This window comes from Hypoxylon fragiforme (genome assembly GCF_022984875.1).
Source record: "Hypoxylon fragiforme strain CBS 206.31 chromosome Unknown GGS25scaffold_3, whole genome shotgun sequence".
NCBI lineage: Eukaryota > Fungi > Ascomycota > Sordariomycetes > Xylariales > Hypoxylaceae > Hypoxylon > Hypoxylon fragiforme.
The window spans coordinates 1,569,278-1,584,958 of record NW_026054758.1 but is presented as its reverse complement, the minus strand read 5'-3'; the positions used below and the strand labels follow the sequence as shown (position 1 = coordinate 1,584,958).

Here is a 15,681-nt window from a genome sequence, read left to right as displayed (position 1 = left end):
GAAGGCGAAATAGGAGTAGGGGGGATAGGTATTTGGTGGAATGATACCCAGCACTGCTACTACTTGACCATGATCACGTAGACAGATGCTTGCTTGATTGCTTCAAGCCATTGCTTTAATCCATTGCTTAACAATGAATTGCAATAGTTTCGTTTATTAAATTTTTTTTTTTTTAAAACTCACTTACGTGCTTTCTTAATGCGACTTGTAGTAAGTAAGTAATTAAAAAAACAGAAAGGTTCTTTATGATTACAACAGTATTGAAGATACCGTAGAAGCATTGTCCTCCAGAACTCCAACCAAACTTATGTAGGACGTCTATGTACGTACTGGGTAAGTAGGTAAGTAGGTAAGTAGGTAGGTATGCTGCCCTTATCCTTCAGAACAGCTATCTACCAGGTCCTACTCAGGTACACAATCATTTTTTCAGAAGTTCAGCCTCCCTGCTAGCTTGTAGACTCTCTAGTTAGGTTACTTTGACTTTGGTGTAGGTAACGTAAATGGCCCTGATCCACTTCAGGCCAGATTAATAATGGCATTAGTGCTTAGAGGCTCAATAACACCCACATTAAAAGAACTTCCTTCGCCTGCACTCCCAAGAGTCAAGACAAGCCTAGGCAGTAGATTACTTCATCCTAGCACGCATCCAATTCATCGCCACCGAGCTCGACTCTCCCTCTCGTACTCGTCCACGTTGTACCCGTCCCACTCAGCGCGTAAGGCTCTGGCGTCGATGTCGCTCCTCGTACCTTGTCCTGGGACTCGGGTGCCCTGGAACTCAAGGTTCATGAAGTCGATCGCAGCATCAAACCGGCCGCCGCCGAGAAATCGAAGCCAGCCGTAGTTACTGTCGCCGTACATGATGGGTCCCTCGTTTTCACGGCCGCGCCAGCTGACTGTTTGTAGTAAATAGGATTAGTTAAGTGATTCGTTTTTAGTAAGTAAGCAAGGGGCAACCCCCCTACAAATTACTCGAGAGGATGATTAGTTAGTTAGGTGGGTCAGGTACTTACACTGAATCTTCTCATATGAGGACTGCCAGGGCCGCGTATCGAAGCGCAGAACGCCCTCGACAACACCCAGGTCGAAGCGACCCCAGAGCTCGGTGCCGCTGAGCGTGAACGTGAGGTTGAGGCCCGTGTGTCCCCACTGCCGATACACGTCATAGGACTCGACATCGTAACGTCCGTTTAGTAATCCTAGGGGTTGGAGCTCTTGGCTGTCATCTTCGTCGGTGGAGTTTGCATATTCTGTGTACGGAGGTGGTGGGACATCGTCATCGTCGTCGTCGTCGTCAATGACGTAGCCCAAGGTCTGGGCTCTCGAGGGAATAAATGGTCCACCTCCCCTACGTGCCCACGAACCGCCTCGAACGGGGGGGGTCGCCGTGGATCGAAGGGGACTCGAGACTACCGGCGCAGCAGCTGTAGCACCTCCTCGACCACCTCTGATGGCCCGCGCACCGCCTCGGCGGGCTTGGCTTCCAGTAAGAGTGGAGGAGGCAGAAGTCGAAGCGAAAGGTGAGGCAGACGGTCCCTTTGGCTTTGGCTCCGACTTTGGCTTAGGTTCCGACTTTGGCTTAGGTTCCGACTTTGGCTTTGGCTCCGGCTTTGGCTTTGGCTCCGGCTTTGGCTTTGGCTTTGGGTTGGTCTTGGGAGTAGACTTGGGAGCAGGTTTGGGAGTGGACTTGGGCTCCTTCTTTGCAGCTTTGGCTGGCGTGCTCGATGCGGCTGTTGTCTTGGCCTTCTTCGTCGATGATTCTCTAGCCGAGACGGTAATATTGATGCCACCAACGGTTACGGTAAGGTCAACGTTGGAAGATTCAGCCTTGCGCTTGTTATTCTTGACAGCAGCTGACGAGGTACCCTCGAGGGCTTTTTTAGCCTCGCGCTCATTCTTGGTCCATTCCTTCTTCAGGTCCGTCTCCAGCTTCTTCACGTGAGCAGGGACGGAGAGCTTGCCTGCATTGACGGCATCATAAAGGCGCATGCGAGCTACCGCCTTGGTCTTGGAAGGTGGCAGACCATAGTGAATAAGTTGGGCCTCGAACCAATGAGCTGGGTGATCCTTGTCGGATCCGGACTTGAAGTGTTCCTTGAGTTCGGCCACAGTAGCGCGCCGATGACGATTCTGGCCGCTCGCCTCGACAAACAGGTCTCCAGCATAGGAGAACCCATCCTTCGAGACGGCTGGTGCTAAAGACATGGTTTTGTGACAATGAGGATAATTAATTGGTGTTCAATTTCTACCTACCATGTTAGTAGGTAGGCAATTGATGAATACCACCAACAGTGTTTATTGAGATTAAAAAACATGAAGTTGGAAATAACATTGAACGATACGAACCTCAGATTAAATGGTACTAGGTACCTACCTAGGTAGTTACCCAATAGTTTTAAAGTTTAAGGAGCTCGTTCTCCTTTCTGGTCTGTGCATACCATGTAATATATGTATTTAATAGGTACCCAGGTAATTACCTATAATTACCTATGAGCTAATACAGTAGTTATTACGGCGTAGTATTATCCATACTTGTTGTCCATACCTGAACGTGACTTAAGATCCGAAATCAACATTGAACCTCGGAAGTTTGGATTCTTGCATGTTTGCATGTTCATTAAATTGTAGGCATCGTGAACCTGGTCAAGTCCCAAACCCGCTGAGCATAACGTAACCCACAACCCCCCCTCCCTCCCTCTTTTCCCCCCAATCCCCAGATCCCCAGATCCCCATTCCAGATCAAGAGGTTGCTTGGTATCAACAGCCGTATCATGCACGCATAGTATGTATGTATAAAAGTCCCCGCCCGCCGCCTTTTTCATGAGAGGAGCATTTTTATATACAATCGCCCAACGCCAAATCCCATCACATGGTTTTGTGTACAACGTCTTTTCATATTGTACAATGGTAAATGAAGTGCTGAGACGTCATTTTCTTTCATATCCTTTACGAGCTCTTCACTACGCCAACCTTGGCGGCTCTGAGTACTCTTCCGTTTAATTTGAATCCCTTCTGCTGGACGTGGAAGACCGTGTTGTCTTCCTTGTCGGGCATCGGGGTCATGAATGTGGCCTCATGCTCATTAGGGTTAAACTTCTCTCCTTCGGGATCGAACCGCTCTAAGCCGTGCTTGGCCAAGGTCTGGAGCATGTTAGTCTCCGTCATTTTCACTCCCTCGTAAAAATTGACGAGATCCTCGTTCTTGCTCTCTGCTGCCGCGGCCGTAAGCTTTTCCTTGCCCATTATAAGGGCTCTGTCTAGGTTGTCGACGCTGTCAACCAAGTCCTTGGCAAACTTCTGGATAGCGAAGTCGCGTGCTGCCTTCATCTCCCTCTGTGTTCGATCTTGAAGGTTGCGGAAGTCGGCGACCGACCGTAGGCATTTGTCCTATGTGAATTACTATTATTAGTTGTTTTTTTGCATCAATTTGCATTGCGACACATCAGGTGTACACACCTTCCACTCAATAACCTCTTTCTCCTTGGCTTCTAGCTTCTTTTTGAGCTCGGCCACTTCATTGGATGGCGCATTGGCAGCTGCGCCATCTTGAGCTTCAGCCTGAGCTTCAGCCGGAGCCTCAGCAGCTTGGGCAGTTGGCTCTTCGCCTTCCTTCTTAGCTGGCGGCTCACTCTGGTCGCTATACCACTTGAAGCTCGGTAAGAGTCCCGCTCGTAGAGAATTTGAGGTTGTCGGGAGGAATTGCGACCGCCCCACCAAAGGTCGTTGCGCAATTATTCTAGAGCCAGAATAAATGGCTTTGGAAGATCTGGAGATGATTTGTTTTAACATGATAATGGATGTGAGGTGTGAGGCGTGATCGTTTTAAAAGTAGGGCTAAACGGGTCGCGTGCTATACGGATGTGGGTGATTTGATCGTGGGTTCGATGGAAAGCGATAGGTAGCACTGTAGCTCTCAAGTTTTTTTTTTCTCTAAATAAAATTTTAGTGACTTCTTACCCGTTAATAGCCCGCACGCGGCACGGCAACCTCTTGCCGTCAAGAGCTTCGTACAGTGCTTGTACTACTACATACTGATGTCAACTGACAGCTTAGTGGGGTACAACCACAGAATTTATTCTGCTCATATTCACCGCTCTTGATTCTCTGGTGGGGCCTGTGCTGCCGCCCTGAAATATATAAATAAGTGCTACCTTCCCTCCCCTCTTTTACTTTCCCTTCTTTTTCTTCCTTAGCTCTCTTTGCCTTTTGGCTTAGATCAAGTGTAGTATCTGTTCTTTTCAGTTTAATCTCTGAAAGAGTCACATAGTGGCTCGATCTATGATTATTCTTATTTTTATACCTAGGGAGTGCACCCTCTGCGCTTGCGCATGGTCGCTCCCACCGTGTCCCTGGTATTACACTGCTTCCAGGCGATGCTAATTTTCGTTGCTTTCTCTGGCTTGCCCAGTGTTGCGAAGAAGGTCATTAGTAGACTCATTACGACTAGGTTAGCTGGTATTATTAGATGATTCCTTTGAATACCAACATGGAGGTAGTTTGGATTTGCTTGTGTCGGTGAATCAGATACCAGGTAGATTACGCAACTTTGTCTCTAAATTATATGTCGATGAATTGACAAATCACGTCCCTACTGTACATATGCATACAACATCCCATATATATGTACTTCCTGACAGACGCCATTCACATGCATGTTAACAATGCATAGTTACATGTATGTGTAGGAATCATTGATGTAGCTGAGACTGCTGAATACTTAGGTAGGTACCTACCTAGTAGTAGGGTACTGTGTAGGACCTGTAGGTACTGTACGCAGTACTAGGTAGGGTACCTACAGTACGGCGTAATATAGGTCCTTCAGCCTTGCATAATAGTGATCCATTATCCCTGCTAGCGTATCCATCCCACAGCGCATCAGTACTTGGTACTCAGCCTCGACAACTTCTCAATTCTAAAAGCTTTCAATGTTCTCTTCCTTTCAACATTCCACTAATAATCATCTACATACTAATTAAACACCTCTTCTTACACTACAGATGGTCGCTTGAAATAACGTCAACGACTGTTCCCTTATCCTCTTATTATTCATCCCATTTAACTATTATCTTCTTTACAACACTCTCTTGCTGTCGTCGCCACGATGGAGTACGACAACATGATGGATGGTGATTTCAAAGAGGATTTCGGTCCTAGAGTTCAAGTTTCCGCGGTATGCGATATTCTTTGCAATCGCGTTCCCTAAAGCAGTCTTTCTAACGGTTACTTCTTACAGGCGGATAACAATCACGTCGACTTCGAGCTTAGCAATGTTGATTTGTCACTAGCCAACTCAATCCGTCGCGTCATGCACGCCGAGGTTCCGACCATTGCCATCGACCTGGTCGAAATCGAAGCCAATACCACGGTCCTAGCCGATGAGTTTATCGCCCACCGCCTTGGTCTAATTCCCTTAGATTCCCGTGAAATCGATCAACTCAACTACTCGCGCGATTGTGATTGCGACCAAAACTGTGGACGCTGCAGCGTTACCCTAACTCTACACGCCAAGTGTACTTCAGCCGAGAACATGCACGTGTATGCCCGAGATCTAGTTGTTGGATACGATCGACCCAACAACCACATCGGCAACCCTGTCATCACGGACCCTGACAAGCTCGGTTCTTTGATCTGCAAGCTAGGCAAGGAGCAAGAGATAAAGCTCACCTGCATAGCTAAGAAGGGGATTGCAAAGGAACACGCCAAGTGGTCGCCAGCTTCCGCTATCGGCTTTGAATATGACCCTCATAACAAGCTACACCATTTAGATATGTGGTACGAGCGGGATGCCGAGTCTGAATGGTTAGTTTCTCCGCCCATAACATAAAGAGCGAAGTGAAGTTAATTGTCTTTAGGCCCAAGTCAAAGTATGCCGAACTCGAAGAGCCTCCCGCAGAAGGACAGCCCTTCGACTACGATGCTGTCCCATCGCGATTCTACTTCGAAGTGGAGAGTGTAGGCAACATCGAATCCGACACCATTGTCTTGGAGGGTGTCAAGGAGCTACAAAGAAAGCTCGCTGGTCTAATACATGGTTTGGGTGAAAACGACGGCATGAACGGAGATTACGATGGCCCACGCAGCCCGGACGCCATGGACGCCACTGCAAGTTATTTGCAAGAACCCGGTTATACTACTCCCTATGCTGGTGCCGGAGGAGCGAGCGCGTGGGGCGGTGGAGCCACAGCCTACGGAACGACGCCCTATGGCAACTCAGGCTCCAATGGATGGAGTTAAATGGGTTTTATATCCCTAGACGATTCCGCGTCCTAACAATTTTGATGATTACAACGGCAGCTTCTATAAGCCTATTTTATACCATAGGAAAACAACCAGTCCAAGGACAACTCCTAAAAGTTCTGGATGTTGGTTTAATAGTTGATGAATCATGGCACGGAGTTTCGGGAACCCTCTAGTTTCGAGGAACAAGGACTTTTGCTTTTTATCGTGATGAATTTCTGAGACCTCACTGTCCTATAATGTAAATACAGTGGTAAAAAAGAAAAGGAAAAGAAAAAGAAAACCAGACAAAGAGCTTAGCTCCACGGCAACATCAGGACATAGCATGGGATAATGGATGCCTATCTAAACCTAGATAGTCATGAGTACGCTAACAAAATGAAGCATTCTTCATACCGGTTTTTTTTTTCAGGTTTTATGTTCAGAATATGTATTCCCCCTCCCTCCTCAGACGCCTGGTGCGATGCAGAAAAGCCTCCAAAGTCTAAAACGCCATTGGTTTCCAGGTATAGAGAATCTAGGTCCCGCGTCCGTTCTATATCAAATCTGCTTTGCTAGGTACATGGATAGGCAGGTAGGGTAGGGTAGTACCCAAGGTAGATGGTAGGTGTGGTGGTGTCTGTATACGAACTATACAGGGAGTTAGAGCAGCAATCAGTCCTTCAGTCTTCAATTCCCTTGAATCTTCTATAAACCTTGCGGTGTGCTTCTAGGAACATGAATGTACATATTGTTTGCCTATGTCTCGTCGTTAGCGGCTGGGCTTTGCTTAGGGAGAAGAGGGGGGAGAAGAGGGGGGAGAAGGGGAAGACAGGGATTCAAGTAGTTGGCTGAATAGGGGCAACACTTACGGTCCCAATCTCAAAAAAGCTGGTACCCATCCCTTGAACATCCAGGTTATTCCCTCCTTAGCATATATATCACGTAGTAAGTGAGCGATGCCTTGCTCGTGGCTGGTACTCATCACCCGGCTCTTAATCACGTCTACAGGTGAACAAATCGTCGTAGCTACAAACCCAGCAACGAGTGAGCTAGCGAAATGAGTGGTTGTTGTGTCGCCCAAGGGTGTATACTCCATCAACAGTCCCTTGATAGTGTCATAGCTAGCCAACTGGCTGGCATTCATGAGAGCGGCACGAGTGCTGTTAGGCCAGACACCGCGGAACCAGCTCTTGGGACCTTCCTCGCGCAGCATACGGAACATGCCGTCAAGGCCGTGTTTGTAGCCGCGTCGCTGGGCCTGGGGTAGAGCAAGGTCCTGCTGCATGCGAACATTGGTCACGTCGGCAGCGTTGCCCGATATGCCACCCAAGAAGCCAGAGAAGGTGGACAATCCGATAAGCAAAGGGAGTGATGGCTTGGTACCATCTGCGGGGGTGAAGCGAGCCTTGAGTTCCTCGTACACGCCGAAACGCACTGTGGAGTACGTCATCTGCCGAAGCAGCGATGCCGTCAACCCATTGTACAGCCCGAGCGGCCCCTGGTTTCGCACAATGTGCATAAAGGTGCCGCTCATGTTCTTGGGGGCATCGCCAGAACGCAATTGTAGTCGGACTTTGACTAAATACAGACAAGCACGTTATCGATTAGCGATTGGTTGGTTTATATGGTGGCATAAGTAGTATAATCCATCCCATCTTGGCCGGTAAGGCTGAGGAGAAAGATCGGAGAACGTACCGAGATCGAGCGGATGTGTAACGCAGGCGGCAAAACTACTTGCGCTACCACCAAACCAGAATGGATAGGATATCCGATCGTGGGCCAAAGCCTGCTGCTTCTTCTTATCGAGGATCTTGGTCTTGGCTACGGCAGCCGCGGTAGAGGAGGAGGTAGCGGCTACAGAGGACTCATTGGGGGTGACGGACTGCATTTTCTTATCTGGGAGAAGAATGTTACAGTAAAGGGGGTCGTAAGTGGTAGATTGACTGGACCGAAAGCAGCATCCCTATACAATTTTGCTTACTGTTTGTCACTGCTGTCTCGTTTCTGTATGTAGGTATGTATGTATGTATGTATGAATTCTATAAGAGAAGATGTGAAGGCGGTAAAGTAGGAAAGTAGTAACAGTAGTAACAGTAGTAACAGTAAGAAAGTCAGTGCAAAATGTACGTATACATGTATGTATAGCAAAGAACTTTATACTATTCGTATGTAGCAAAGAACTTGAAGACCCTGTTCCAGCTCATCCTACCCAAAAAAAGAGTGAACTAGGGCCATTTAAAAGGAAAATAGAAAAAAAGGTGTAATTGAACAATTGAACAATTAATCTGGGCGGCATTCAAAATACTATGTATCAGAAATCCAAAAACGCAAGCAACGCAGCAATTATAAATCACCTAATCGTCCAAAATGAAAAGCCGTTCAAGAAAAAAAAAAGTTCTTAATTCAAAAACACGGGCTCGGCTTAACCGGTAATTCTTTTTCGGGCGGTGTTTTCTCACCCGAAAAATATGGCGACTCTTTATCGTACATATGTACATACCTAGTATAATACCTAGTACAGTGGCTGCTAGGTACCTAGTACATCATACATACAATACATGCATGAAAAGGGCCCCGCAGCAACATTGAATTGGATTATGGATCTTCAAACTTAAAGTCTGCAAGGTTCAAAGTTTTAGTTCAATGTACCCAAATTTTCATGGAGCCTCAACTTTGAAGCTTTTTATATGCACATGTTATATGCACATGTGCATCATACCAACTTAACAACTTGGTGTCTTGGAGTCTTGGAGTCCTAAAGCCAAATGCACACAACAATGTGGGCAGGCCGACTCGCTTCAACATGTCTTCGAGTAAGAAGAGCTACTGGCTCAACTGCTAGCAGCGCAAATAGCTGTAGCCCTTCTCTTTTCTCACGAACAAATCACCGCCCAATATTATTAAGAGGTGTGTGGTAGCTGTTACATATATGCACTATGAAGCTCATGAAATTCACCCGTCCTAATCTATTATCTGCTCCCTAGCTATATCGGCTGCACAACCTCGATCTAATTCAACCTGGACCTATCCAACCTCTGTGACAATCAATGGCTCTACTTACCCCAGAGATTCTTGGTTCAATGTATCTCAGAACGTTCTTGACAAAGTCCCTCGCCGATTACATTTGCAAAAAGATCACCCCATCTACATAACCCGACAGATCATCGAGTCGGTTTTTCCGCCGCCCACCTTTAAATACCACAACGACTTTGATCCTGTCGTTACCACTCATCAGAACTTTGATTCGCTAGGATTTCCAGAAGATCATCCCGGCCGAGCGAAGTCGGATACCTATTATATCAATCGCGATACGTTGCTGCGAACCCATACGAGTGCTCATCAAGCAGATATATTTCGAGCTAATCTCAGCGACGGGTATCTGGTCAGTGCTGATGTCTACCGCCGCGATGAAATTGATCGGAGCCACTACCCCATATTCCACCAGATGGAGGGTGCGCGGTCGTGGGACCGCAGTAAGGCGACCAATGGGGATGTGGCCCAGACTATCTGGTCGGACCTAGAAAAACTACCGAAGCATGATATCGAAGTCCAAGACCCCAACCCACCCTTTCACGAGGAAAGGAACCCCCGCCAAGCGGAACATCACTCCCCGGCAGAGACTGAAGCCATCGCTGCCCACTTAAAGAAGTCGCTAGAACTCATGGTAGTTGAGATATTCGCACGTGCCAGAGCAGCCGCACTAAAAGTCAAGCCTGAAACGGACGACGAGCCATACGAGCCACTCAAAGTGCGATGGGTTGAAGCATACTTCCCCTTTACGAGTCCCTCTTGGGAGCTTGAAGTCTATTATAATGGAAATTGGCTCGAGATCCTAGGCTGTGGCGTAGTTGAGCAAGACTTATACATCAAAGCAGGCGTGCCGAACCAGCTAGGTTGGGCTTTCGGGATCGGACTCGATAGAATCGCCATGTTGCTTTTTCAGGTTACCGACATCCGCCACTTCTGGTCGGAGGACTGGCGCTTCCAACGTCAATTTCATGGCGTTTCAGACAACCTGAGCTTGATGAAGCCCTTCAAGCCCTTCTCCAGGTATCCTAGCTGCTCGAAGGACGTCTCGTTCTGGGTGAAGCCGTCATCTGCGGCCGGGAGCAGCGCCGACGTACCCGAATTTCATGTGAACGATGTCATGGAAATCATACGGGACGTGACCGGGGACTTTGCCGAGGATGTGAAACTAATTGACGAATTCACCGATTCTAAGACTGGCAGGCGGAGCCTGTGCTATCGCATTGTCTACCGCTGTCTCGAACGGACCTTGACAAATGTAGAAGCCAAAGAAATTCATGCCAGGGTCACCAAACGTCTTGTGGAGGATCTTGGCGTGGAAATAAGGTGATATAGCTTCTTCTAGGATGGCTGATTCTGACTCCGCAGCCTTCAAAATACTCCATGATTCGGATTTGCAGAAGAATGGGAATGGGAAGCTATAAGATACCTAGGTTAGGTACCTCTGTAGTATACTCATATTCTCTGCTTGTATACTATCATATAAAGCCATCATTGTCTATACCTATAGAATATGTTACAGGTTATACATAATAGACTATGCTAGTCGAGGCGGTACATGTACCGGCTCGCTTGCATATGTATAGAAGAATTCCAATTACTACATTGAGTTGCGCCTTGTCGATATGTCATATCAGGAGTTAGTCAGCTTCTAGGTTAGCCGGTTAGATACGCCGTAAAGTATGGCAGGCTGTCATGATTAAGGGCATCAGCATATAAAACACGTGGTGGGCAAGCGTAAAGCAGCGCCACACCTTAATTGTTCGACTGACTTTCGTGCGCCACCGTGATATTGGCTGACTTTGAGGCAGAGACATGCATAGGTACTTCAGTGTTAGGTACCTAGTAGATATCTCATCGATGAGTGCCCAGGTACCTACCTACCTACCTACCTAACCAACCTGAACTAACAACTTGCGCCGATACATAATTAGCTAGTCAGCGACGTGGGCTGCGATTGTTTACTCCCAACCGATTATGGCTTATAAGATTACCAACTAACGCGGCTTTTGAAGTTTTCCTTAGCCCGATGAAATCGGGTTGGTGGGGCGAAAGGGTCCAAGCCGGCTACATTTGCGTCGCGGGGCCCGTCTTATCGCCGTTAGCGGTTGTTGGCCCGGGCTATGCAGATACAGATAGATAACTAAGAGGCGAAAGGATGAGTTGGTAGAAGAAGTTGTGCAACTGTCTTGAAGGAATACGTGTCGGAGAGGCCGTGTACTACTAACTAACCACACCATGTTACTGTATAGTCACGTGGTACTATCAACTCTCTTGATTACTTATATGCGACTTTTGGATGGCTGACGATAGTCCATACCTATGTACATACCTGGGCAATGTCGCGCGCAAGGCTGAGTAACACAAAACACCGCAAGCTTGGCTAGGGCGCCACAAGGGAAGCACATGTCTAGGTTAGCCTCTAGGCGCTGCCGATCGTGACACGGGCGCCTCGGCCTTGTCTGCGCCGAGTAAAGTTTTGTTCTCTGACTTGGAAGTACCTGGTCTGTGCGGAAAATCTCCGTTTTTTTAAGAATTTAACCTAGGTACTTCGTGCCATGGGGACAAGAACGCCAACGTGGCTGTGCAAAAACCCGCGTTTCGCTTTTTTCATAACTAACTAAGGTTACTTAGGTACATAGTTAGTTAACTTCGAAAACGCATGTAGTAGCATAACCCGATGTTGTATTCTGTGTGGATGCCGCCTTATCAAAAAGAATATTGAAGAATTTCCTTGCTGATGATGAAATGCGACTCATGTGCGGTTTTGATAGATAGATATGGTCATTTGGGGTGATATCTACGTATTGTCACTAAGTAATTCTTGTTATATATGATATAGAAAGGTTGGTCATCACCATTGCTTTAACAGGTTCACAACATGGAATAGGTAAGCCATGTGAGATATGCTGTGCAGCGTGATATTCTCAAAAGAGACCAGCGATGATAGTCACGATGGAACCGATAACGTCAAAAATTCAAGACAAATATGCCGTGTTCAGGAATTCCTGTGCCTCCATGGATGGATGGATGGCTGGATGGATGGATGCTGGTATTGTACCTGCATCTGCAATCCCTTGACTAATTACAGCTGTTAATTGCAACAGTTTAATTCAGATGTCGTGTTCAAATGTTTTTTTGATATTAACTATGGAAAGTTTAATTTTGCCTTGAGACGGTGGAGTAATAGATGTAGTATTACATAGCCTCGGATGATCTGGATGGATGATCTCTTCAAGGTTCACTGTTGTCTGGCCATGCATGCATGCATGCAAAGCAGTGATACATGTCCAGACGGATGGGCGAAATACCCTAGGTAACTTAAGGTAAGCTACTGCAAAGCCAACGAGCTCTCAGCGTTTACCTAGTACCTACATAATCTAATACACCTCGGTACCTGCCTATACCTATGTACTATGTATGTATGTAGGAATACATACGAAGGTTGTGGCCAAAAGTTTAGACCAAGATATACCTCAGCCCCACAGTTCCTCCACTTTTCTACCACTGTAAGAAATATTATCGCCAACATACTTACCTATTTATAAAGCCTTATAAATTTATTTAATAAATATTAAATATGTTATTACGTTATTTAATTAATGTATTTAATAATAGAAATTTTTGTAATTTTTTTTCTCTATTAAATTAATGTAAATATTTGTATAATAATTTAAGGTTGTTTAGGATTAAAGGCTTTAAGTTTATAGCATATTATAACGTTTAAGTGTGTTATAAGGTGCTATACTTTTAAGGGTTGTGGGGGGTTTGACGTTAAATGTATATCTATTATTGGTAGAAGCCTAAAAAAGAGTAGCGCATTGTGGGGCGGAGGTATATCTTGGTCTAAACTTTTGGCCACAACCTTTGTATCAAGATAGGGAACTTGCAGATGCAGATGTATGTAAGTAAGCAAGATAGAAGATAAGAACACCATTGGTTCAACTTCTTCCACGATGTTTTCAAGAAACAACTTGAAGGTCTTTGCTAATAATGTTGATTCTCGTGATTAACACATGTGCCCTTAACAAGATTGAACTAACTAAATCCATGATCAAGGCTCAGCCATCATCTGGCAATATGATTCAGCAATTGTTGAGGCAATCCGAGGCAATCCTAAGCCTATAAGATACCCTGGACTAGGTCAGGTACTACTAGTATCTACTGTTCCTTGCATACAAATTCTATCATTTTGACATTCAGCTAGGATAAATACGTGTTGAAAATTTACCATACGATGGATGCTTTGCTGCGGCACAGTTAGTTGCGTACATAGTGTAGATACTAGATACCTACCCTAGGTAGTGTGTATTAGCATCCCGTTGCATAGCCGCCCCCTGCCAGTACACTGTAGGCAGGTTGTACAAAGTAGTTACCTGTCGGAAAAGTCCAGTCGCTTGAGCCAAGATGGATTTGAAGCGTTAGTTGTTTGTGGAACCAATTTACTGTAGCACTATGGATCCACCAGGGCGGTTCTGAGTAAAGGGAACATGCGTTTTCGCGTTTCTCTCCTTCACGTTCGAAACGGTCTAAGGACCTTTCAAGGTACTACGAGTAGTATTCAAGGTTTTCAACTAACTATAACGGTACAAGTTGTGTCTGCATACCTAGAGAGTACATATGTAGTAGAGAGTCTACTAGAGACATATGCTAAGTGCATGCCCCACATGGTCCCGGCATCCATGGGATTATTCAAGGTTGATGTTTAGAATTGAACTTGGGAATCAATCCCACCGCTTGCGCAGCCACCACCCGCATCACTCAAATACCTACATATTCCACGACTTGTCCTCTTGTCATCTTGTTTCGTTGCAATCTCTCCTACATAAGTAACAACTTACTTGACAAGTTGACAATAACATTCAAACTCGAATTCTACATAGTACATAGTACTTAGGCAACTACCCACCTAGTACCTACATAACGATAAGAAATCCGTTGGTTTCACTTGGCTGAACTGACTTGATACATACATACATACATACATACATACATACATACATACATATCATCAACATTTACCCCCCATTGTCTTTTAGACTAGACTTCTACTTATCTTCTTCACATCAACTTCACATCAACTTCTATCCTCCCACCTGAAGTTCTCTATTGTCCTAAAAGGACAATATCATTAAAAATGTCCGAATCACAATCACCAAGATCTATCCCCTCTTCTCCCTCACAGTCCCTCATGGCACGCCGCGGCTCTTCCAGATCGCTATCCTTAGATATTTCAGGCTTACCGCCACTACAACAACCCACGCCACCTACAAACACCCTGCTCCTCACCAACCTCAATGACACCGACATCTTCCGACCTGATAACCTACAAACCCTCCGTGACCTAATCCAGGCAACCGCACCGATATATACATGGTCCCCATTGAAGTCATTCCGCCGCATAATAGTATCCTTCTTTGACGAACAGGCTGCCATTCAGGTACGGGGAGTATGGGACGGTGAAGCCATAATGGGCGAGCGATGCCGAGTCTACTTCGGCCAACCCACTCCTCTTGACCTACACAAGGACGACCGACTTCAACTACCCGATGCCGGCAAGCTATTCTTTATCAGCCCCCCGCCTTCGCCGCCCCATGGCTGGGAGATGAAGCTGGAGGACGCCCCGAACAAGCAGGTCCACGCCGAAGATCTAGCCGAGGCCTTGGCCAAATTGCGCCACCAGGCTGGTCCCGCCACCGACCTCTCCCCTGTCTCCCCGGTCGACGCTGCTTCTACCACATTCAAGTCCAGGAGCAGGAGTAGCACCCTGATCTACCATCCCGATGAGCACGGCGGTAGCCCGAACCTACCCGCTATCTCGGTCGATGATATGACAGATTCACCGATGCAACTGAACCATCCTGTTAGCGATGGCAACGGCCCCATAAAGGCACATACATCACGGCCGCCTGTGGAGCTCATGGAATAGGAATTCCGCCACGCGGGTCTTGCGGATAACAGGTGTTGACAAAAAAGTTTTATATTTCCATTGCAGTTCGGGCAGTATGGCGTTAAGGACGAGTAATTATGGGCACATGAGTGTAGGGTTTAAACTCGATATTCCTATACCACACAGCATGGCATCATCTACGAAGGGTTACGGCATTGGTACATTGAGCACGTGCATCGCGGATAGACTGAATGTACTCGATTATCACTGCATAATACGAAAGGAGTAAGGGCCGAGAATCAAGAGCGAGCAAATCCAGGAGTATTCCATATAAATATCCATTAAATCTAAGCGTTCTCTACATACATAGGTATCAATCAACAAGTGGGATGTACAAAATATCCATATTTGCTACATTTACACAAGCCATACATCTACTTGCCATATATATGTAGTCTTCTCGCGAAATTACACCTGTAGATATGTATCCATCCATGATAGCCGAGTACTAATCCCTGATAGCTCACCGGGAAGCCACCGATGCT

The 15,681-nt window shown here is 46.4% G+C and overlaps 6 protein-coding genes across 6 annotated transcripts; 3 read left to right on the top strand and 3 right to left on the bottom strand.

Annotated features, from left to right (window-relative positions):
• Positions 1–119: 119 nt before the first annotated feature.
• Positions 120–2,386, bottom strand: GGS25DRAFT_180228 (uncharacterized protein). The gene is made up of 3 exons (XM_049256619.1): positions 2,347–2,386; positions 1,014–2,245; positions 120–896 (listed from the first exon to the last, which is right to left on the bottom strand). Exons 2-3 carry the CDS (start codon positions 2,203–2,205, stop codon positions 652–654), a joined length of 1,437 nt encoding a protein of 478 aa, XP_049118830.1. The 5' UTR covers positions 2,206–2,245; positions 2,347–2,386; the 3' UTR covers positions 120–651.
• Positions 2,387–2,688: 302 nt separating this feature from the next.
• On the bottom strand, positions 2,689–4,027 carry GGS25DRAFT_481233 (GrpE-domain-containing protein). The gene is made up of 2 exons (XM_049260161.1): positions 3,457–4,027; positions 2,689–3,387 (listed from the first exon to the last, which is right to left on the bottom strand). The coding sequence occupies exons 1-2, from the start codon at positions 3,787–3,789 to the stop codon at positions 2,947–2,949; spliced, it is 774 nt and encodes a 257-aa protein (XP_049118829.1). The 5' UTR covers positions 3,790–4,027; the 3' UTR covers positions 2,689–2,946.
• Positions 4,028–4,884: 857 nt separating this feature from the next.
• GGS25DRAFT_180197 (insert subdomain of RNA polymerase alpha subunit) lies at positions 4,885–6,402 on the top strand. The gene is made up of 3 exons (XM_049256618.1): positions 4,885–5,170; positions 5,234–5,799; positions 5,853–6,402. The coding sequence occupies exons 1-3, from the start codon at positions 5,102–5,104 to the stop codon at positions 6,232–6,234; spliced, it is 1,017 nt and encodes a 338-aa protein (XP_049118828.1). The 5' UTR covers positions 4,885–5,101; the 3' UTR covers positions 6,235–6,402.
• Positions 6,403–6,847: 445 nt separating this feature from the next.
• On the bottom strand, positions 6,848–8,316 carry GGS25DRAFT_180193 (mitochondrial dicarboxylate carrier). Its single transcript, XM_049256617.1, has 3 exons — positions 7,915–8,316; positions 7,089–7,797; positions 6,848–6,975 (listed from the first exon to the last, which is right to left on the bottom strand). The coding sequence occupies exons 1-3, from the start codon at positions 8,105–8,107 to the stop codon at positions 6,900–6,902; spliced, it is 978 nt and encodes a 325-aa protein (XP_049118827.1). The 5' UTR covers positions 8,108–8,316; the 3' UTR covers positions 6,848–6,899.
• Positions 8,317–8,896: 580 nt separating this feature from the next.
• On the top strand, positions 8,897–10,739 carry GGS25DRAFT_180176 (phenylalanyl-tRNA synthetase). The gene is made up of 2 exons (XM_049256616.1): positions 8,897–9,126; positions 9,204–10,739. The coding sequence occupies exons 1-2, from the start codon at positions 8,985–8,987 to the stop codon at positions 10,574–10,576; spliced, it is 1,515 nt and encodes a 504-aa protein (XP_049118826.1). The 5' UTR covers positions 8,897–8,984; the 3' UTR covers positions 10,577–10,739.
• A 3,491-nt stretch (positions 10,740–14,230) lies between these two features.
• GGS25DRAFT_481223 (Calcipressin-domain-containing protein) lies at positions 14,231–15,567 on the top strand. The gene has a single exon (XM_049260160.1). It carries the CDS (start codon positions 14,384–14,386, stop codon positions 15,173–15,175), a length of 792 nt encoding a protein of 263 aa, XP_049118825.1. The 5' UTR covers positions 14,231–14,383; the 3' UTR covers positions 15,176–15,567.
• The last annotated feature ends 114 nt before the right edge of the window (positions 15,568–15,681 follow it).

Excerpts from the sequence above, each read along its gene's own strand:
- GGS25DRAFT_481233 (XM_049260161.1), bottom strand. The coding sequence starts at position 3,789 with ATGTTAAAACAAATCATCTCCAGATCTTCCAAAGCCATTTATTCTGGC. Across the intron at positions 3,388-3,456 it reads AAGAGGTTATTGAGTGGAAG|GACAAATGCCTACGGTCGGT; the intron begins GTGTGTACACCT and ends TAATTCACATAG.
- GGS25DRAFT_180228 (XM_049256619.1), bottom strand. The coding sequence starts at position 2,205 with ATGTCTTTAGCACCAGCCGTCTCGAAGGATGGGTTCTCCTATGCTGGA. Across the intron at positions 897-1,013 it reads CTCATATGAGAAGATTCAGT|TCAGCTGGCGCGGCCGTGAA; the intron begins GTAAGTACCTGA and ends TACTACAAACAG.
- GGS25DRAFT_180193 (XM_049256617.1), bottom strand. The coding sequence starts at position 8,107 with ATGCAGTCCGTCACCCCCAATGAGTCCTCTGTAGCCGCTACCTCCTCC. Across the intron at positions 7,798-7,914 it reads TACACATCCGCTCGATCTCG|TCAAAGTCCGACTACAATTG; the intron begins GTACGTTCTCCG and ends GTCTGTATTTAG. Across the intron at positions 6,976-7,088 it reads GCTTTTTTGAGATTGGGACC|GCAAACAATATGTACATTCA; the intron begins GTAAGTGTTGCC and ends GACGAGACATAG.
- GGS25DRAFT_180176 (XM_049256616.1), top strand. The coding sequence starts at position 8,985 with ATGCACACAACAATGTGGGCAGGCCGACTCGCTTCAACATGTCTTCGA. Across the intron at positions 9,127-9,203 it reads CCGCCCAATATTATTAAGAG|CTATATCGGCTGCACAACCT; the intron begins GTGTGTGGTAGC and ends TCTGCTCCCTAG.
- GGS25DRAFT_180197 (XM_049256618.1), top strand. The coding sequence starts at position 5,102 with ATGGAGTACGACAACATGATGGATGGTGATTTCAAAGAGGATTTCGGT. Across the intron at positions 5,171-5,233 it reads CTAGAGTTCAAGTTTCCGCG|GCGGATAACAATCACGTCGA; the intron begins GTATGCGATATT and ends TACTTCTTACAG. Across the intron at positions 5,800-5,852 it reads CGGGATGCCGAGTCTGAATG|GCCCAAGTCAAAGTATGCCG; the intron begins GTTAGTTTCTCC and ends AATTGTCTTTAG.
- GGS25DRAFT_481223 (XM_049260160.1), top strand. The coding sequence starts at position 14,384 with ATGTCCGAATCACAATCACCAAGATCTATCCCCTCTTCTCCCTCACAG.